A 23,277-nucleotide genomic window follows, 5' to 3' on the forward strand; every position below is an offset into this window, starting at 1 on the left:
TCCAAGTATAGAGTCTATGTGAGAATACAGCAGAGGATCTCTTGCTGGATTCACTGGATATTTATTTAAATAAAATAAATATCTCCCAGTGAAAAAGAGGAGTCACACACGTAGAAGACACAGACAAAGAAAGTTTGTGGTGATGAGAGTCGACGGCAGTTTAAAGTGACAGCCAGTATTGAGATGTGACACAAGTAAAGGAAGTATCATCCCCGGGGGGTGAGACTTGACATCAAATGACAGAAACGCGACAGTGAATGAGTGCTTCACTCGTGTAGCAAATCTCTTTTAGGAGTCGATGTTACTGGGTTATAAAAGTTAAAAAGAGAAGCCTCTCTTCTCCCAAAGCCCTGAATGATTCCAATGTAAACACTATTAAAAGCTCCCATGTCGAGGTGACGGCTGTGTAATGTGCCGTCGCTCTCCTGCAACAAGGTCCGTCTCTGAGAAGTTAATTCAATTAAAGCAGACAAAAGGCCACTGGCACCAATAAAGCTCGGGTGAAATGTGAAGCCGCGCGATGGACACACACACACACACACACACACACACACACACACACACACACACACACACACACACACACACACACACACACACACACACACACACACACACACACACACACACACACACACACACACACACACACACACACACACACACACACACACGGTCTTGCGGCCAGTCGAGCGTGATTCACATTTGCATAATGCCCGACTGCTGGGCAGGCTCACCATCGCCATGGGTTACAGTCGGTGCTGTGAAGAAATGCAGCTCCGTGTTCAGTGGGTGTATCTGGTCTGAAGCTGACAGACAGAACGTCCTCACCCACCCAACCACAAATACACACACTTTACACACAAACAAAAGTGTGTTTCTATCCTTGTAAAGACCTCCTCGACAACTTTTGTCTGAATCTAAACTCTAATTCTGGTTTAGGCTAAAATCTAATTTCAGTCTCAACGCGAACTTCCCTCAGACTTGTAACCATTTCTTTAAATATGACAAACCTGTGTCTAACTCTTAATCGCATGTCCACAGTTCACCTCTAATTGAAATGCTTTGGTCTTCTTCTTGTCATTCGACGAGTGTGGTGGAAAGACACCAGCAGGGGGCAGTCTGTGCTGCGATTTGTTGGTGCAGGAAGCTTTGCAGGAGTTATCTGCATTAAGGAAACTATTTGCTTTTATGTGGTGGCTTAATCAGAAATGGCAAGTGTGAGCTCATGCAACATGCGCTTCCAATTTAAACTCATGCCTCATCCCCGGCACACATGGCTGGGAGGACGGCTCACACACACACACACACACCACACAGACACTCCTCTGAGCAGCAGCGCTCACGGAGGCCTCACTCATGGCTTAGCACTTTGAGGGAGTGATAACAATCAGCCAGAAAGTAACCCCCCACCCCCCCCCCCCACCCCCCCCCCCCCCACCCCCCTACCCCATGTTAAAAGCTAAGCACACAACGCACACTTTGATCCAGCTGAGGGGCTTTTGGAACGGCTTTAGGAAGAATGAACCCCGCAAGGTCTGGGCTCATAGGTTCACACTGCTCCCAAATACAGACACAGTTAGGATTCCTCTGTGTACATACACATGTGTGGACAGAAGCACAGTCACATTCTTGCTTTTAACAGCCAACGGTGGGATTCCTTCAGCTGTTTGCCGCCATTGCAACAGCTGTCAGGTTTAAGGCAAACATTGTAATTCGTACGATCGTGAAGTTTTTATAATTATATGTTGTGCGTCTATTTACCTGAGACGTCAAACTCAGCATCAAAACTGCTGCTGAGTTTGACGTCGTCTTACAGATAAGAGAAGTCACAAAGATAAAAGATGCACACACACACAGCCACAACATCAGTGTGTGCCAGTAAGTGTATATTCATGTAAACACAGCGATTAAAGAACAGTAAGGAGCTGAACTTGGAGTTTAGTCTTATGTAATCTACTGGCTCGGTGTGAATTCAGATGTTTTAGTCATGACAAGACTTGACTCATGTCTTTTAATGATGGTAATAGTGAACATATGTGGTAGGAAATAAATATGCCTCTTGGATTAATGTCATTTCTGTGTGTGTGTGTGTGTGTGTGTGTGTGTGTGTGTGTGTGTGTGTGTGTGTGTGTGTGTGTGTGTGTGTGTGTGTTTGTGTGTGTGTGTCTGTGTGTGTTTGTGTGTCTGCTGCAGCACTGTGACCTCCTCCTCCACAACTGTGTTTCATCTCCAGCAAAGTAAACAACCGTTGGTTCTTCTAAACCTTGTTGAGCGGAGAGAGAACAAACTTGTGTAATGTTCATGTCACACGATACTGCTTACCTCCTGCATGCTCTGCTTTCTGAGTCACCTCTGCCTTCATGCTCGAGTGGCAGTGAGTCTGTTCGGTCTGAGGTGGTTTCCATTAAGGGTCTGACACAAAAACAATGGTGGTGCCTGTTCAGTTACACGGTTTAGGGGAGTCATTTGCACGAGGGGCGACCTTTTCACCTCAGCTGCCATCGCCTCAGTGAGTTGATTCATTTGCCTGCAACTCAAAGTGGAGAAAGTCAAAATGCGGAGCTGATGCAGGGCCTGTTGATTTCAATCTGTGTTTGTTTTACACACATCGAAAATTAACAGTATCTTATTTTAACAGTGAATAAAAATGACAACCCTCCAGTTTCCTCCTTTAGCCTCTATTAGCTCATGGGTTTCAGCACCTATAGCCCCACTAGCTGAGCAGCTACGTAGATACATGTGTTTCTTCAGGGCTGGTGGTGACCAAAGTGACAGAAGCGCCGGATTTCTGCACCGAACCACACCCCCAAGTGGTCAAAATCAAATAACGGTGCTATAGATGACATTTGAATGCAAAGTTAGAGGCCAGAAGTTTTGTTTTCAGTCATTGCTTCACAGCTTGGGAGGGGAACCTTAGCCATAGCTTCCCTAAGTTATCAAACACATATCACTCCAACTTCTGAAAGTGCGATGGCTCGAAATGCTTCTGTTGGGCGAGGAGTCTGATGTCAAATGGTAGTGATGATGATGATGCTACTCACACTCTGGATTTAGTCTAAACGTCTTACTGAAACAAATCATCTCCTTCATCATTCAGTTTGTACCTACAGGTGAAATATTTACAATTTATATAATAGCTTGAGTCCATATGTTAACACACCTGGAGACACAGAAAGTCTGAATTTAACTGTCAAAAAGAGTCAATCAAAAATAGGCCGATATCTAAACATGGGGAAAAATCATAAGAAATGAATCTCAGAGAGCAAACAGGTCTTGGTATTTTCACTTTCCACGATATGACCGCCTGACAGTGGCTTTCCATAGTGTGTGTGTGTGTGTGTGTGTGTGTGTGTGTGTGTGTGTGTGTGTGTGTGTGTGTGTTTCCTCTCTACTTGCTAACAATGCAGCTCAGGAAGTACGTCAGGATAAGGGCCAGACCGCTGGGCTCTCTTTGGTCAGTGCATCCAGCTTTGAGGGACAAAAAACATATTCCCGTTAATCCCAGAAAAGCCGAGCAAGTGTTCAGGAAAGCTCTGGACCTGTGAAAGGGTTTTTTTACTGGCCCAGGTGTCTTCAAAGAAAACCCTGCGATGTCCCTCTGGCTGGTGAGTGCTGTTTCAACTTGTCGTTTCTAACTGTGGGTGGTCAGAGATCCGCTCCCACCGTCAGGTCAGTCACGCAAAACTATCAAATCCAAAAAAGACTTGTGATATAAGTAAAGTAAAGGCTAACACAACCATTTTCCAAACTATACTATATATTTTTAGATTATTCTTTTCTCTTAGCAGAAGTTGTTTTCCGTTCAGTTTCAAATCCATACTTCTAAATCTAAAAAAAGGGTTACGCTTTCAAATGTTGAAGTGATTCAAAGTGGAACGATCTGTAAATATACCAGATTTAAGTGGCAGATTAATCCATATTAACCCACATAGGTTAATGAGATATTAAATGAAGATCATGTACCTCTTGCTGAGATTTGCTGTGTTCATGGGTTGGTTCATGAGCTATTTTTGGGGAAAAATCAAACCTTGAAGGCAAACAGCGAGAATAGAAAGAGGTAATACACCGTTTGATGAGACGAAGGGGTCACATGGTAACTGGGTGATCTTTGTAAATTGTACTAATCCAATGTTCGTCGTTTTTTTTATTCATCATTTCCTATGGACAGAGTTGTGTCTTCTTACTGTAGATGTAACATCGTTCTTTATTTATTTGACCGTCTGCATTTTTGATCTCAGACAGAAAGTCAGACTATTGCTTTGTCCGTGCGTCCGTCTCTCTTTCGTCCCGTCCTCTGAGGTGGAGGTCTCACTCTCGGAGGTGTCCGTACAGCTCGTTACTTTACAGCTGTGCAATAACTTTTGCACTGATGACTGGAGGTGGAGTCACGTCTGCCATCGACTCTTATGCTCCTCGGCTGGTTGATGGAACAGAGACGTCTTGTAATTAAGTCCGATATTAACTTTTGACTCCATTTGTAACGTTACTTCTGAATGACCACATGACAGGAGAGGCACACTGACATAAAGAAACAAATATATATTCAAGTTTGGAAATAATGGATCGAGAGTCGAGATATACATGCAATGGGGGATGCTGCTGCTGCTGTTTTTTCATGGAGTGACGAAAGATGGAGCCGGCACTGCACTGCACCTTCATACCTTTTCATCACCTTGGCAAACATCCTGTTCATTTCTGCTCTGTCTGGGCTTTTATGAGGCAGCTGATGATTGCTGAGAAGACTTTGGTGTTTGAGGCCAGTTTGATAATTGCTGCTCCAAAGGTGAAATGGTCACTGGGGGTACTGGTATGGGTATGGTGGGTGCTTCCGTGGATGATAATTAAAGGTTAAATAGCTCACTTCTGCCCTTTTGGAATTTGTAATTTACTCCTCACAAAAGGATGAAGTTGGCCGCAAATCTTTTTTAAAAAACTTATTTTTCACCTCTGATTTATTAGTTCCATACGGCCCCATCCATCAGCGAAAAAGATATTTCATGATTATATAGATTGTAAATAGCAAAAATGTATGGAGGAACACTGTCACACTTCTTTAGGTCGTGTTTTTATGGGGCCTTACCAGATGATGTTGCCATTGCATGCCACCACAGTCTGAATCCTCTTTTTAATTTCTCAGCAGACACATTGCTGTAGCTTGAGGTCTCAGTATCACTTGCTTGCAGTCACAGAGATAAAGAGGCTTAAAGAGGCTTTGGCTCGAGAGCTGGGATTATATCGTAGACTTCCTTACACATGATATATATCTTAAGTGAGGACTCCATTTTGTCACCGTGCCCGACTTATATTTCCCACGAATGCCAATTTGCCAAAACCCGTCTCCATCTGCTGACTTAAGATAGAGCGATGTGTCTTTGTTATGTTCTCAGATGAAATGAGCTTTCACTTAATTCCCCGTGGCTCCGTGCCATGTGCTTATACATTGGCCAGAAATGGAAGCCTTGGATCAATAGTGGGAGGGGCAGGAGATAACTGCTGCATTAATCACAGCCACTTTGTTGGGGGCAGTAACACGAAATGTCATATTTAAACAAATGGGTCTCCAGTGGGAATGCTATTATTAGCCATTAGTTAACTTGGTTATAAATTTGTTGTGCCATCGCAGCAGTGATAAGCAACAGACTCCGGAAATAGTCTCCGTGTCACTTTATGCTGTGGCAGTAACAGTCTCCTGCAGCTGATAAACAGGGCGTCAACTGGCTTTATGATGTCATTGGAGCTCAGTTAAACCTTGTCGCACTAAGTCTGCACTTAAAAAGTCCGAGGAGACTGTGGCACTGGCTATTAAATCCTAACTCAGATCAGTTCTGCAATTTTTATGCCTCCACGCTGGCAACAGCCGACCTCTGGGGCTTAATGCCTCAGGTCTGTCCATCTGTCTGTTCCGAGCCTGTGAAGATGACAGCTCAGGATTGTATTGAGGGAATTTCTTTCAATAAGCATGAATGTTCACTTGCACAATTGATAAAAGATCGTTCTGATATCACAAAACATGTTTTTTGAGATAACTCATGTGCTAATTATGACACATTTTAACTAGTTAACTGAGAAGTAAAACTTAGCTTTAAACACGTTCTTGAGCCGTAACTCAGGAATTGGGAGGCAGAGGAATATTATGGCAAGGAGTTAATTCTTGTTTTCTTAACGATGCTTTTAAAAAGGGACTTCACGCTTTGGTGAATGATATAAAAAGAAACTGTTGACTGTACACAAACAGCTGTGACCAAAACATCTCTGTCACCCCCCCTGCTGAAACCCTGACCGGTCACTTCCCCTTTTATTCCCCCAGGAACAGAGACCCTTACCTCTCTAACCCCTCGTTCAGTTTCCTAGAACAGACAACAGACTTGATGTTTCCAGATTTGAAACCAGACCATTGTTTGCACTGCAGAGAGGAAGTGCGCATGATATTGTCCCCACGCCTTCTATGGAAGGTCTCTGTCCCTTTGCCAGTATTGTGTAATCTGTAACACTGGACTGGTCTAATAAGGAGACCCTGCCTTTGACTGAGTATTTAGCTTCAACGTGACCAAAGTGTCTTTGAGCAAGGCACACAGTGCTAACTGCTCTGACTATGTGTGAATCCCTGTAAGTGGCATTCCCATTGTTCTTAACTCCTGCACAACTGTGGTAGTCAGTGCTTCATATACTGTCCAGTTGATGGACAGAGAAAGCTCGGAGGAGAACTGCTGCTCCTTTACCAGGCAGATCCAACTAGGAGGAGCCCCCCCCCCCCCCCCCCCCCCCCCATGGTAGAGCCCTTTTCTGGAAGTGGGTGGGGCAGGTTGTGGAAAAACAGGAAGCAGCCAAATCTTACCACGTTTTCACCGAAAAGTCCGAGGCTTCCTCTTCTCGTTTCTTTGGAAGAATACAAAGATGTGGAGTTTCCTGTGTGGCTTTATAGCAGATTTGGAACAATGCTGCTCTTTATTGTTCTTTAGGGATATCTGGGGTAAAGTGACATTTGCAGGAACGTGGAACCAAATTAGAATTTGTCTCATGATGACAAATAGGTTATACGACAGATTTCATCAGCAATGTTAACACCTTTTGAACAATTCATTTCATGTGCGTTCCACTATATTAACCAACGGAAGCCAAACAAGCAGTTCATGGTGTCAAGTCACGGATGTGGTCTTCGTTCTCAATGCTGTAACTAATTACTCTCAGTTCATTCAGCCACAGAGGCTCCACAGACCTTTTAAGATTAGTCTGAAACTGCCAATCTGCACAAGGACATACTCTTTTTGTGCCATTGATGTATTTCACCCTCCTTGTCTCCATTTTGGATATCTTATTATTTTGGATATCTTTACCTCTTGTTACTGGGACATTAAATGTCATATCATCGTCAGCTGGAATGTACCTGCTTTTACATTATTTGTGCTTTATAGCTTCATTTTAATCACTGGGAGAATAATGTGACTTCACTTACCACGTCTCATATTCATCGTCCTTTCTCTGCGACAAAAGACTCCCTCCAAGCCATCCCCCTCTTTTCTACATTAAATTGCGGACCCCCCTCCTTTTTTCATCACTGTAAGTGCCTCCTTCTTTACCAGACGGCTCCGCCGGACCAACCCCACCTCCGCCCACTTCTGTCTTCCCGTCTACTCATCTTTCTCCTTCTCAGACTGAATTGAAGAACCTGCAGCATCCAGAGACAGAGGGGACGGGATGGATGCAGGGATGCTGCATGGTTGCTAGGCAAGAGAGGGACAGATGCATTTAGAAATGACCTCAACTGCACTTTAAGGAAACATCTAGTCACTGAGAGTGAAGGAACATGCACCATTTCTTGGATCTGATCAGCAACCGTCCCAGGATTCAGTGCGTGGCTAACTGCTAGTGTCTCGTACCTCTGGACACGGGTGCTGAAGGACAGACAGAGAGGGAAGGGAGACGCTGATTAAGGAGTGGCAGCAGTGGAGGACGTGATAAGTTCTTCAGGAGAGAATGGGTGGACTAGGCTGGTGTCTCGCCACAGTCCTGAATTGGGTGAAATTAGTCTTCTCCTGCGTCTTCCCGTTTCGGAAACAAAGGACGAGCATAAAAACGGTACAGTTCACATTTTAAATGTTGTATGAATGATAAATGTGTTTCTATCAATTTAAGGCTCATGCATCTGTTTGTTGAACTTGGCATCTTTGGTGTTCAGTGATATTCTTCCTGTTTATGAGAGGGAAAGCTGCTTATGTATATGAACACTACAGCACAAGCTCTGGGTTGAGTCAGTGTCAGTTGTTCTGTCTGTTGATCTGTCTATTGACGGGTTCCCCACTTTGGTCCAGACTCAAGTATCAGCTCTTAAATGGATTGCCAGGAAATGTGGTACTGACATCAATGCTCCCCAGAGGATGAACCCTAATGGCTCCCTGAGGTAATTCCAGGACTTCTCTTCCAGCGCCATTGTGTGGAAACGATTCAATTTTTCCAAAACAAAATACGTTTGTGTGTAGTGCCAATTAGCAAAATGTTAACATGCTAACACGTTGAACTAAGGCTCTCAACATGGCAGCCATTACACCTGCTAAACGTAAGCATATTAGCATTTTTGTTTAAATTCATAATCTGCCTTGACTGTGAAATGTTTTCATTCATTCACTGGTTTTCTCATTGTTCTATGAGATTGGATCCTTCGCTTGACCCCATCTCTCAATGTCTCGACTTTTCCATGTGCAGTTGCCAATACAACTATGAAACAGACAATGGGAATGAATCCAATATTTGTAGGACATCCAGCCAGTGACGGGTCTGACATGAGCTCATGTGATAAAGGATGGAGAGATAAAGACATTAGGACGCACACGTGGACACAGTCTGACACCAGGATATTACCAGATTGACTTTTCCCGATAGAAGGTCTGTGCTGATTAATTGAGCCATTAATCCTGCACAGGCAGCCACTCATGCACACTGGGTTTAGCTACACACCAGCTCGTCCTTACTGGAAGCACAAAATGTCCCAGTCAGTGGCTGGCGGTCTGGCCCTTGTAGCTCTTTAGCATGCCTCTCTCTCTCTCTTTCTCTCTCTCTCTCTCTCTCTCTCTCTCTCTCTCTCTCTCTCTCTCTCTCTCTCCCCATCTTCCTCTGCTGCCACTGTGATGGTCGCTGTGCCTTGAGGTGCTGGACAAGCACTTCACCTGCAGTTGCCCACAGCTCGGTCGATAGACTGGTTTCCAGGTCTCTCAGCTCTGGTCTGTGTTGGCTCAGCAGGGCAGTGAGATGGTTCCTCTGTGACCTCTCAACGTGACCTGACCTGTGCTTTTCTTAATGATGATAAAATCTACTTAGTTTGACTTGTGACCTTTGTCTTAACTGTGCAATAACTTGGACTTTTGGGCCACTTGGAGGGGTGGGGGGGGGGACAGAAACTAGCAGACATCCCATTGACATCCCATCACTTAATAAAGTTGATACAACTGATTGATCTGCAGATACTTCTTGGATTATTCTTATGGCCTTTAACATCAGAAAAAAGCATATCTCAGTGTGCCGGAGCCCAGAACATGTATTTACTGTCATGTTGAAAATGACTTATAGGATAAATCATTCATCAGAGAAGGTTTGTGTGCTGCTCGGTGATTTGCAGTTAGCACACACAGTTCTTTTAACCTTGAGAGATGGTGAAAGCAGCTGCCTGCTTGTCAATCCAGAGTCTGAGGTCAGTGTCAGGTGTTGATTGAAGTCACTTTAATGCAGTTTGAACCTTTTCTGTCATTGATCTAATGCTGTGGTTTAATCTATTACAGTCATGATGTGATTCAATCTCACTCTTCGTGTTGTGTTGTTCAGTATGTGTGTGTCATGTCCCCCCCCCCTTCACAAAACAGCTGAGGGCTTGTTAAAATGTCAGTCGCAGGAAGTGGACGCCCTGTGCGCTGCTTTAGGGAACAATCAACTTCACCATGTTCTGCACACTGTTCTGTTCGGATATTCATGGATATTATTTTTTCATACATTTTATTTAACTTTCTTTGATATTAAGGATCTGTTTTCTGATGTAGAGCAGCTCTTTTTCTCTGCAGCACAAAAAAAATCATAAATTTGTAAAAAAAAGAAATTAACACAAAAGCATATTATTTGACAATAAATAAAAGACGAAATGAGCCACAGCCGGTGTGGTTTACAGACACAGAAAATAGTGGATCACTGTAACACTTCATCTAAATGAAAACAAACCCAAAGTTATTGTTGTCTCTGTGGGTCAGCGTGTTCTGGTGTTGGGCGGACGGCCCTTTCCTCACACTGTCCCACAGCAGAGAGAGAACAGAGGAAAACGTGCACACACATGTGAGCATTCTGCAACGGGAGGGAGGGCCTGGGTCTGTATTGTTTTCAACAGATGGGAGTCATGGGGGTGGGAAAGGGTGTGTGTGTGAGTGTGTGTGTGTGTGTGTGTGTGTGTGTGTGTGTCGGCGGCCTGTTGAAGTGTGTTCTCCCTCTGTCTGTCAACAACTGAACTCCCCCCCTTCAACTAGCAGGTTCTAGGACGTCAGCCAAGACGACAGAACACACCCGTGTGCTGTTTACACATTCGCTCTTTACTTATCTCTGCTCGTGCACTATCTCGATCTACACCTCCATCTATTACCTCTCTATCTTCTTCTCACCTCTCCGATTCCCCTCACTTGCTCTTTTCCTTCTTTTATCCTCGTTGTACAGGGCGGTCCAGCTTTCAATTCTCTCAGCTGTTTACTCAGCTTCACTCGGTTCAAGGACAGTGACCTGTCACCGTTTAATCTTCCTAATTGTGCCAGGGCCTCGCCGTCCAATGTTGGATCTGGTTTACAAAAGAAGACAGAAATGGTTCAAGGTTAAAGAGGCACTAAAACAAATCCCCCAAGTGATCTGATTAGACTTGGAAATATGCCCATTCTCCCTTTACTACATTACAACCTCCCTCCCTCCCTCTCACACACACACACACACACACACACACACACACACACACACACACACACACACACACACACACACACACACACACACACACACACACTCCCTCCGTTACCCCTGCGGGCCCTCCTGTTTTTAATAATACAGGATAATAACTGTGCTGTGTGAGCAAGTGTCTTGTGCATGACTCTGAACTTGGAGGCAGTTTGTCTAGTGGCCACCAGTGGGTGGTGCTGTGGCACTTTGTGTACGAACTGTGTGTGTGTTTGTCTGGTAGATAATGTCAGAGGTGTAATACAGTCTGTCGTCAGTGTTGTGCCAAAGTGACAGTTGGTCCCGGATCACTTTGTCTTCGTGTCCTTTCTTTTATCTGATGAGCAAAAAACTAAAATAGAAAGTAACATGAAATCTCTCAGAGGCATAAATCAGTTGGGGATAATTAAAAACAAGAATTTACAAAGTGAAAGTTTTAAAGTAGAACCAAATTACAACGAACCAAACTGATCTGCCCTCTTTTTTTTTGTTGTTGCTGCAAAGTAAATTCTTGTGTTATTTATAGGAGATACTGTGTTTGTCCAAAGTAAATAATGCATCATGTGCTGTTTGTCACACGTGTGCTGAGAGGGAACTGCACAACGTGACATAAGTCAGGACAACAACACAGTGTACAATGCTGTGAAGTTTTCAGTTCGGTACAACTAAGCTCAGCTGGACGAACTTTAGTTTCTCATGTTCCAAAGTAGCTCCGATGGGATGTGAAGTGAAATGTAAATTCATCAAATTAAAATAGAAACCATTTAAATGAGTAGGTGACATGTCAAAGGTGTCACTCACAGTGATGAATCTACAACTCATCAACCCGGTTTCCATCAGTGTTCATGCAGGTTATCTGTTTTTATCTGGTTAGCATTTGTAATTACATTATTGATTGATTTAAAATTAAATTGTTTTGAAAATATTTGTCAACTGAAGCCATAAAAATGCAAAAAATGCAGCAATACTAACAAAATATATTGTTTCAATAAAACTGAAAGCTTTTCCAACTCGTGTGTGTGTGTGTGTGTGTGTGTGTGTGTGTGTGTGTGTGTGTGTGTGTGTGTGTGTGTGTGTGTGTGTGTGTGTGTGTGTGTGGGTTGGCTGAGTGGGATCTGGCCTAAATGTTTTCTTTCAACCTTTCTCCCCTTTAGTGAACTTGTCTCTATAGGGGTGGCCTGCAGGAAATACCAGGGGATTAATCCTGTGTGCCACTGGCTGAGTGTGTTTGTATGTCTGTGTGTGGGTGGGTTTGTGTATTTATATAGTGTGTGAGAAAGATGTGCACGTGTTTGCACGTGGGGGAGAAATAGGTGGTTATTGGTGGATGTTTGTGTACGTGCATGCAGTGTGTTTATGGTTTAAATTAAGTGTGTTTATGCTTTCCGGAGGTTGTCGGTCTGGACTTTGTGTAATTCTGTCAAGTCAATCAATCACATTTTATTTTTATAGCCCATATTCACAAATAACAATTTGTCTCGTTGGGCTTAACGAGCTGCGACATCCTCGGTTCTTAACCCTCAACAAGAGAAAGGAAAACTACTAAAAAAACCTATTAACAGGAGGGAAAGGTAGAAAACGTCAGAGAGAGAAACAAGTGAGGGATCCTCTCCCAGGACAGATGTGTAACTGATGTGCAACTGAACACATCCACAAAATAACAATATTTACAACATTGATGAGTAGAAACAGTTTTTAACGTAATGGAAAAGTGTGTCAATGTTTAGAGTATTTATACGTAAGGAAATGTCTGATAGAAAGTGAGAGAATTGTTGTGTGCATGTTAAGTGATGGGTGTTTACAGGTGTGTGTAGCCGACAACTGTGTGTGTGTGTGTGTGTGTGTGTGTGTGTGTGTGTGTGTGTGTGTGTGTGTGTGTGTGTGTGTGTGTGTGAGAAAATCCAAATACCCATACAAGAGGATAAAGAGTCACGCATGGGGCTAACATGGTCATTGATGAGCAGTGAGAATTTAATGAAGCAGGTTTTGCTTCCTGGCCCCTCTGTGTTCTTTCTCTTTAGTGAGGGGTTAAGATGAGGAGGGGGGGGGGGGGGGGGGGGGGGGGGGGGGCACTTCTACTCTCAGAGGTGGATCCTGCAGGACTGTTATTATTTTCTCTGATAAGGGAACCAGCCGCAGGAGGCCGAGGGAACAGGTGGGAACAGGGTGATGAGACAGGATTTTCTCAAATCGACTTCAATCTCAGGCCATGAACTTATCAATCACTCCTCATATTGTTTTCCCTGTGAGCTGAGAGCCGCTCACTTCATTACCATCAACACACATGTGGTTTATTTTGAGTCAGTCCCCTGTACAACGTGCTGCTGCTGTAAATACTCACTAGAGCAACACATTTAAATCAATCCGCAGCTGCAAATAGAATCAGCATGAACCCTCCTCATTATGTTTACTCCTGCTGGAGTCATGTTTGTTAAAACTACGGTGCTTTAAAAAAACATTTGATTAAAGACTTTTCTTTTTTTAAGATTTGTCTTTATTAGCAAAAAATGGATACAAAACATAAAAGATGTGTTTTAATGGGGGCAGTTTTTAAATCTGTTATTAATAATTCAGCATTAAGAACTACAGTATTAAACAGCATTGGAGACATTGGCTGCGGAGCTCATCAAACGTATGCAGATATGAGGCAAAGCCTGGAAGTCTGATCAGAAGGTGTCTCCTCTGAATCACGGTTTCCAGCATCAAGAGAAACGTCAGTGGACTTTCATCCCAAGGGCAAATACAGGGGGAGACAGAGTTTATGAAATATTCAAATGGGCTCGGTACACAAATACACAGGGAAAACCGAGCAAGAGAGAGATGGCGAGAGGGGGGGAGGTGAAGTGCGATGGATGCTGAGGGGGTATGAGTGGGGATGGTGGGGGGGTGGGGGGGCTGGGATGAATGAATGAAATTAAAAGTGGTGAGACTTGGAGGGGGCGAAGAGCGGGGGAGGAGATGGGATGAGAGCGAGAGGAGGGGCAAAATAAGATGGATAATAAGTGGAGTATCCCCTCCCCCTTTGCTCCTGTGGAGAGGTGGGGGCAGCCTGACCGTCCCCCCCCCCCCCCCCCCCCCCCCTTACCAAAAGCTTTGTGAAACTTTCCCTGGTGGAGGCAACGAGAGGCAGAGTGAGCAGAGAGGAGAGGCAGGCAGGATCCAATTTGGGTTCAGGGGGAGAGACAGAGGAGGAGACAGCGAGTCAGAGAGCGAGGAAGAGGCAGAGAAAGCAGGAGCCCGAGGTGGAAGACGCTCAGGGGAAGTCATGGCTCTGCGACGTTTGGCAACTTGTCTCCTGTCTGGATTAGACTTGAAGAAACCCACTGGTCTGTAGCAGCAGCAGCAGCAGCAGCAGCAGCATCACCACTCCTGTCCGTCACCATGCCGTCTGTGTCCCTCAGCCTGCCCTCCGCTCTGGCTGGACCTGCACGCACCTGGGTCTGCCTGTCCTGCATGTTCTGGGTGAGATACCGTCCCACCTGCTTGGGGTCTGTTTCCAGGGTCTTGAGGGATTTGTTAGGTGTCAGCACAGGTCGTCTGTCACGTGTAGGACCGAGCTGCAGGAAGATAGCTCACCTGTGCATAGCATGGAAACGCAATGACTCGCACACTTCAGTTGCATAACATACTGAGCGCAATGGTGGAATCCTAATTGTGTAAATGAGTGAGTTGAGTGACAAGAGCAGAATTGGCCTGATGATGCAATTAACCAAAATCCTTCGGTTGTGTGTTTTCATTGAGAAATGGTGCTGGCTCAGTTCCACCGGAGAACCCTGATCAAATCAAGCTGGTCAGGGGATCTGTTGGGTGGTCTGCTTGTTCGGGGGTTGGGCGGAGGGTTGGGACCCTGGCTGTGGGGGGCCTTGGCACGGCGACACGTTCGAGGGAGGAAGATATTATGGAGAATGGGTGGGCGTGCAAACGTGAGACGACCCCGTGCGCCGTTTCTTCCCCCCGGAGACGCATCATTTACATTTTCTCTACAGCTCCACACACACGCACGGACTGAAAAACTCTTCTGCCCCGAGTTGAACTAAACGTGAATCCCTCTCTCTCCTCTCCGGGTCTGTTTCTCAGCCTTTCCCACTCGCTCGCTCCCTCTATGTCCCGCTCTGTCTCGCTCTAGGTGGTTGGGACACTCGGCTATTTTTTGCTTTCTCTTGTATAATTCAATCTGCTGCGCATTCCCGCTCACAGTGAGGGGCTGTTTGTGCACTTGTGTGCCCTCTAAGCTGCGATGTGGTCAGTGGAGGACTGTGCTCGTGTGTGTGTGTGTGTGCGTCCACGCTGAAAGCATTGTGACCACGGTCTCAACATTTTGTCTTAAAACACTGTGAGTGCTTCTGCTAATTTGTGCTGATATGAAAGAACATTCCTGGCTCAAATATACAACAGCGCCCGGCCGCTCTCCTCTTCTTCAGCTGAACAGAGGATGAAAGAGGAGAGCAGTTGAATAGACCATTGAGATCCATCCTTCCTCATTCTGCACTGGTCCTTTGGGACATGACTTCAAACCACTGGCAGAGCTGGAGACCTCGGCGTAGACACTGGATAATCTTACACAGCTCTTCATCAGTTAATTACCATTCTTTCTTTTGAGGAGCGGGAGGCGAGGTGAAAGGGGGGGAGGGGGGGGGGGGGGGGGGGGGGGGGGTGTTGTAAAAGAGGCTCAAAGCCCCCCAGCTAAGCTCTGGGTCACTGATTGACTGCATCAGGGCACTGTATGACAAAGCGATCTCACTTAGGGGCATGGGGTCCAATCTGTGCCCCTGCGTTAAGAGCGGGCCCTAAAACTTTCTTATGTGGGCCGACCTTATGTCAGCAGATTAGGGTGAGGGTCATTGATAACCCTGAAGGAGCCCTACTGTGGGCACAATGCATTTCAGAATATCAGGGTTAAGGGATGAGCCTCAACCAGACGTTCAAAGTGGGGTGAAATTTTGTTATAGATTATTGATACTTATCCAGCCAGATGTTGGTTTACTCTTCTTGCTGCTATAGACTAACCAGGTGTTCTTAGCATGGACGTAGATATATTTCTTGAGCAACTGGAAAAGTGAGTACATCTGAAAAAGCTGTTACTGTGCAATGGAGATGTAGGAAAGACAGACGGAGAGAGAGGGAGAGAGGGAGAGGGAGAGAGGGAGAGAGGGAGAGAGGGAGAGAGAGGGAGCAGGTACAGATGCAGGAAACAGATCATCCCCATGAACCAGACAAGCTTTATTCCTTTGCTTGGCCTCAGATGGGAGGGGGTGCTCTTGTCAGAAAAGGACAGGCCTGGATAAAAAGGGGAATTCTTTCACCAGCCTAAAAGCAGAAAGAAAAATGCTCAGCGAAATATAGGAAATGACAGGAACAAGTTGAAGGACGGAGGAAATGAACAAAAGATGCGCTGCCCAAGATCAGAGGGTCAGAGCGAGTTGGAACGGGGCCTTGAAAGAAGACCTTCGAAAGTGCTGCTCCTCCAACAAACATTGTGAATAATTGATGAATGTCCAAACCGGGTGTTAGGGAGAGTTTCATCAGGTTTCTCTGAAATGACCGTGAAAACAATTAAATGTCGTCTGCTTTCTGAGAGAAAGTTTAAAGGCCGAGCAAATCCTGCTGACACTCGAGAAGCACAGATCTTAGATAATCCACTCGTCAGATGCCCCCAACAGGTGTAATTAGGCATTTGTAAAGGTGACTAATCTCCCAGCATGTCGTAGTAAACACCGCCTCAGATCACCTCCTGCACAGTCCACGTGAATATTGATCCTTGTCTAAGCCTTCAGAGGTGCCAGGGTTTCAAAGAACTCCTTGGGACGATCGATATACATTAACACACACACTCAGAAGGATTCCTCCGGGAAATGGTGTCATCCCAGGAATGTTGGGTCATTGGTCTGTAGTTGTTTTGACTAGAAATAGACAAACTGCTTCAAATTGGCTAAAGAAACAAGACGTCTGAGCTCCGTCCATTCTTCTGATGAAAAAGGTTCCAACGTTTTCTCATCCTCATATTTTTTTAATCTCTTTTCCCTCCTTGCACATTTCCAACCCTCCATTCTCTCTCTCCTGATCTGTTGCTAGTTTAATTCCTTCCCCCAGCCGAGTTCCCCGAGATCACCTCTGATTTGAGAAAAGAAAAACGTTCCACATGTGGGGCCCCTTTGAAATACGTCCAGATTTCTGTAATTGTTACATCTGGGTTTTCACTATAATGGATTTGCCATGCAGACTCTCACTCTGGTTGTTTGCCATCCTGTGGAATTTTGCAAGCGAGACTCGTGCTATTTCCATCGCCGTGCCGCTCTGTGCGTGTGCTCTCTCTATAGTGACTTGGTTGAAAAATCCTGAACAACCAAAAAGGGAAGTTTAACCCTTGCTCGGTTGATTTATGAGAGATGTTGAGCTTTGTGTCGCAGCCCCCCCCCCCCCTTTTCCTGAGGAGACCCCCAGCCCAGTGCATGCTTCACTGAGCACATTGGCTTTAAACCTCCCATGGCCTTCTGCTTTTTCCCCCCCGCAGGGAGTTTCAGGATTCAGAAATTTGAACTCCCACTTAACCACAGATGAAATAAATCTAAATGATATGCAGTAAATTCTCAGTATGCACGGATTATGAATGGTTATTTCACACTCATGCCCACCGTGATATCTCTGCTGTTAAATCATTGTTCAGATAAGTGATTGATCTCGATTTCTGATATTGCTTTATTTAAGAAAGAAAGATAAATACAACATCTGACCCGTTATTCCCTCGTTTTTCTCATTTGTTTAATATTGAAGCATCTCAGTGTCAGACATCGTGCTCCTCAGACCTTTTGTTTAATTAAGTGTGATATTACTTCATGTCTCTGAAGGGTTTTAACCAGCGTGTTCATGGAATAAATCACATTTACAGTCAGATCATCAGAAATGACACATTTTTCTCAGTCAGAAAACCCTGCACCACCACCACATCTTTTTTGGGCTTCACTCATGTCAGATTTGATTCATTAACTTTCCTCATGTGCCAGGTCAAAATGTCACGTCTGGGAAAAAAAAGAAGTCACACAATTTCTGCAGCTTTCACGTTCAAGGTCCGGAGAGGATTAACCCCTTTTCTTGTTAATTGCTCCCTGCCCTTTCCTGTAGCTGCCCTTTCAAGGCAAAGTTCTCCTGCACGATGTCACAACTGATGAATTTCTGGGGTGTAATGGGTGTAAAGGGTGTAATGAAATTTTTTAGCGATCTTGGGACTGCTACTGGTGATTAGAACTTACTGGGATTTTTACATTTTAATACATTCAAACGTTAAGTTCTCTACGGTTTCTATGTTTTTGAGGAACCAGCAAGTTATTATTGACACTAAAACAGTAAAACAACAATGTAAGTTATGGTAAAGCAGATCATGTAATAATATTTTATGTTATATTATGGTTTATGTGGTGTTATCCCATATTTTTGAGTTGTGCAAAAATAATTCTGTCTTTAAAACCCTGAACTGATCATGTTTTCATGAAGGGAAATAGATGAATAAAGGTCACATCCCTCAAGGAAATGCCCGTTAGACTCTTGAGGATGACGAGGGTCGAAGGTCACAGTCGGAGAAGTGAAACCACTGTGAGCACTGGCCTCAGACTTGGCTCCGGAGCGTGGGGAGGTGTCTGGACCTGGTTTTAATTAAGAGTAGACAGGAGGCTCATTGTGGGGCCTGGGCCCCGTCAACACTGGAGCCACAACACTGCAAAACCCCTGCACTTCTCTTGACAATGACATTAATGAGACAGTAATTTTGACCACAATAGCCGCGTCGTTTGTGTTTACTTGGCACAACAGAAATCACTTTGCACTCTGTTGGAGTAAAAAAAAAATACACACATCCTCTGTGTAAGTGGACCTGCTTTCACAAAACAGAGAGTTCCAGCTTCGGCTCCATGTACATCACTGTAATCACTGCTCTTCAGTCATTTACTAATCTGAAGACAAACCAGCCCTCACCTCAACTTTAACCAATGTGCTATTCAGTTCCTGCTGCTCATTGCTATTTAACTGGCCAACTGTTGCCATTGTCCATTATTTATGCACAAATAGATTATAAATATTATAACTTATATCTATAACGTAAATATTTCTAGCCCCGTATTTCTGTCTTTTGTCTCAACAAATGCTAGAGCACAATATTTAGGTTTTTGGGTAATACATAGATAGATGCAATTTATTAGCAGCATGTAGGTGTTTTCTGTTTAAAACAAGAATATATGTTTGGTTGTAACTTTTGAACTCTTCCTCTAGAGATTATATAGTTTCGATATTAAATGATATAGTAAATGATGAATTTTTTGACCAGCTAACTTGTCATAGATATTTAATAACATAACTTTTCATCATGCCACAGATGAGAACTTGAGTCACGGGTGTGGAACCTCCATCCTCTGGGATGCATGTGGCCCGGCAATTTGATTCAGTCTGTGAGAACATTTGTAAATACAACAAAAAGCGTCTCAGATATACAAAAATTCTCATGAACATTAAACATGTCGTCCAGGGTGGTCTCTTCTGGTTCTATGCCTCTTTGGTCCTGGTCAGAGTGAAGCGAGGACATTACACCTGGAAACACGCAGCTTAACTGGATGAGCTGACGAGTCCAACTGCTCTTGGATAAAGTTAAAACTCTTTGGTGGAGTTTTTGTGTCCAACAAGGAGCTTGTACAAGAGACATTCTAACAGAGACCACGTCCCACAGCCAAAGTGAAGGAGACTTGTTGCTGCTCCGGAGCTGCAACAACCAGACAAAGTCATATTGTTCCCAAGTGTCAGTTTGTCTCAAAGAACCATCACAACCCTGAGGGACACCACAAGAAATGTCCAGTTTTTCTCTCTGACCTGTGATGATGCCACAAACATAACAAATGCTGACTAACAAGCCAACAGCAGATGTCGGTATAAGGGAGGAATTGCTGTCTCTGCAAGAAAAGTTTGGAACCAACATAAGTGCGGCTCTGCTTGTTGTTGTGTTTGGGCTAAATCCAGATGTGAGTAGGATCATTGTCATCATCCTCATCATCATCGTCGTTATCACTACCATCTGACATCAGATGAGTCGCCAAAGAGAAGCAGCTCTGCCATCACATGAGAGACGTTTGTTTGATATGTGTTCAATAATTCAGTATGGCCAGTGAAAGATGTTGTAAAAATCTTAATGATGAAATTAAAAGGTAATGTAATTGCATTTGTTGCCATAGTGGCTGTGGTCCGGCAAAGGCTTGTTTGAAGACCCTGGCACTTAAGTCTTTAGTAATTCTTAAGTTTTCAGGTCCTTTAAAGGCTCAATATCGTGTTTATCAGCCGCATGTTGAGTTCTCAAAGCCGCCTTATATGGATATGTTTCATATCTCAATCAGCGTGAGCCAAAACATTCCTTACATGTACATGTCGAGTCAAACCTGGTGTTTCTTCACTGCCAGAACAGAACAGAGCCAAGTCAAACGCAATTTCTTTTTTAAGAAGCAACAAAGCACAAGCACTGATCAAACCCGGGAAACACAACACTTTGTTAAATCTCGTGCCAGAACCTGAGCACGGTGGATTCCTGTGAGTCCTGACATCACGATGAAGCGCTCTTCAGTATTTTATTTCCCAGCTTTACTCTCTGGACTGTTCGAGGAGCGAGTTCCTTCCTGGCACCGCATCGCCGACGTGTCAGTGAAGGGCCCTCACCAAAGAACTTGTTAATGCCATGATAACCTCTAACTCTGGATGTGATCTGAGGCCCCCTGTGGATACGTATGCATTCAAGTGTGAGGCCAAACAATCCTCATTGGAAGTGGCGCTGACAGCGTCCTGCTGTGCATTTATCCAAAGGGATTCAGATTTGCATTTGTGGTGATTTCAGTTTATCACTCTTCTAGTTCAACTCAAATAAGCTGACTTTTTTCGAATTTTTTTTGCAGTGTTGACATTGCCATAAGTAATTTGTTCGATTTATTTGACTTTTCTTATTTTTATGTGGTTTCAGGCCACAAACCAGAAATGTTTATAATCTAGTTTGGAAGAACAGAGGAGGCCCTCGTCTGCAAATGATGAGATCATAAGAACAAACCCCCCCCCCCCAGAACATATCATCCCCATCCTTCCTACACAACAATCTTAGGTTATGTTTTTAGTTTCATCCGTCAGTGTCTGAGCCGCTGCCAACCCAGTGCGATATGGAACACATGCTTCTCTCCCTGGGCGGTTATCTGTTATGGTGAACTTTTGTTTTATCCCTCTAATGGCGAGGACCATCCCTCTTCTTTTATGTTCAGCTCGTAGCCATCTTTCCTCCACATGTATGATTTATGTTCATAGACTTCTATATCACAACACTGAGGGAAGAAGCTTTGTTTCCTCAAACAAACAGCCCGTCTCTTTTAACTTTTTATGAGTTGGTTAATGGGGATTGGTTCTAAGATTCCAAAACAAATACCTGAATCCAGGCCAGGAAATGACAACAATAATAGAAAATTCATTTTGTAAGTTTCAGTTTGTTCATTTGAAAGAGTTATACTAGATAACACAGAATTAGATTCAACTTTAGAATGCAAATCTTTGAGACCATTTTAATTAGTAAGAAGTGACTGAAACAAGAGGAGAGTCTACAGCCATGCTAGCAGCACCATATGCAGCTATGTGTAGGTTTAGCAGGTAAAATGTTGACTATCAGCATTTGTTAATTCGCATTAAACACAAAGTAGCTGAAGCAGATGGGAAAACTCTAATCAAAGTACTGGACAGATAAATATTCCAACATATTTATATTGAATTTATGTCAAATTGTGTCTTTCTATCTCCGCTGCCCCCAGAGTCAAATAAAAAACTTTCTGTGTCACCTCCCAACCCACTGCTCAGAAAGCTGAGCACCAAATCCCCGACAACCGAGAGGAGAGGACCGTTCCTCTCTCAGTGGTGCCGATGGTCGGAGGAGAAAGAAGGGATATTTTTCCCCTCTTCACTTCTGGATGACTGAGTAATTTCCTCCCTGGGATCCACCTCACTGAGATGAAATGAGAGAGCGGACTTAGAGAGAGAGCGAGAGAGTGAGAGAGAGAGAGAGAGAGAGAGGTGGGGGGGGGAAGGCAGGGTTGGTGGAAGGAGAGCCTGGAATGCCTGGGGTGCATTTTTCCCCAAATGAAAAGCAGGTGACTGTTCATTGTGAGGCCGTTCGGTTAGTGGGAACTGGAGAGCGGAAGAAATGAGAGGAAGGAAAGGTCGAGAACCCCCCCCCCCCCCCCCCCCTCTTCTTCTTTCTGGTATTTAGCTGTGAATTGTTGCCCCGTTGCACTTGTTCGGTAGTGGGCTGCTCACAATTAGGGGGATTCACAGATTCACTTCCTCCTTCAGCTGCTGATTGTTGTAACATGTCATTCAGGAGAAGTTGGTTAAAAACCTAATTGGAAACAGGCTCATGCAGTTTTCTTGTTGAGTTTGTTTTTTTTAAAACCTGCCCTGCATTCGTCCTTCGAGAGCTGAACAAGAAGTCACTGCAAAACGAGATATCTGGAAATATTAAGCACTAAGAAGTTTGACAGGAAGTCACCACTAAGGTGCTCGATAGCTCCTTGCACTTTACAGGGACTCGAACGTTGCTGGTGTGTGATGGTATTGTTTTCGTGTGTGTGTGTGTGTGTGTGTGTGTGTGTGTGTGTGTGTGTGTGTGTGTGTGTGTGTGTCGTTTTGAGCAAGTAACTTAACGTATTCATGGATTTTCACAAAACTCGGTGAGAACATTAGTTGGATGGTAGATCATTAACTCTCGGAGCTGCTCTGACATGAAGATAAACAAAGATATGGTCCAAAAAATCGATTTTCCGAGATGTGTCAAGAAGAAGTTGGAAAAAAGTCAGAAAATGACATCACATATAGTTCAAAAATAGATTTTTCAGGTATCTCTAGGGCTATAGACACAACTCAAGGCAAATATTCGATGATCATATGGTGGGGATGATGTCATCATGATGTCACTATGAAGGCAGCAAATTATGTCATATAGTGTAGTAATGCATGAACTTTTACAACCATTACGATTAGACACACAATCTACAGCTTACTTAGATTTGACAATCATGAGTTATGGTATAAATCATGTCCCAGTGAAGTCATTATGGTGTGAGGCTCATGGGAGACATCTCAAACCCGGATAATGAGACAATGTTCAGACTTGCACAGATAGAAGCTCATAAGATGGAGTCAAAATACTAAATAGAAAAAGACAACATAAACATGTCCAGTGCAAACTGTTCGGCTTCTTTACAGTCACATAACAACAAGGGAGGGATCGGGGGGGGACACACAGCAGAAGCAGGATGAGAGGTGAAGAAA

The 23,277-nt window shown here is 44.2% G+C and overlaps 1 protein-coding gene across 15 annotated transcripts in view; it reads left to right on the plus strand.

The window, feature by feature from the left end:
• Positions 1-23,277, plus strand: part of tns1b (tensin 1b) — a 136,027-nt gene that overhangs the window by 8,978 nt on the left and 103,772 nt on the right. Inside the window, exon 1 of one of the 15 annotated variants that reach the window (XM_034573511.1) lies at positions 3,476-3,608. The exons of 13 other annotated variants lie outside the window; for them this stretch is intronic. In XM_034573511.1, coding sequence (XP_034429402.1) covers positions 3,594-3,608 — 15 coding nt within the window. In that variant the 5' untranslated portion in view covers positions 3,476-3,593. Of the gene's footprint in view, positions 1-3,475; positions 3,609-14,075; positions 14,416-23,277 lie in introns of those variants that run through there. One more of the 15 variants, XM_034573504.1, reaches the window with a different exon arrangement.

The sequence above is a fragment of the Hippoglossus hippoglossus genome, chromosome 21 (genome assembly GCF_009819705.1).
Source record: "Hippoglossus hippoglossus isolate fHipHip1 chromosome 21, fHipHip1.pri, whole genome shotgun sequence".
NCBI classification, from domain to species: domain Eukaryota; kingdom Metazoa; phylum Chordata; class Actinopteri; order Pleuronectiformes; family Pleuronectidae; genus Hippoglossus; species Hippoglossus hippoglossus.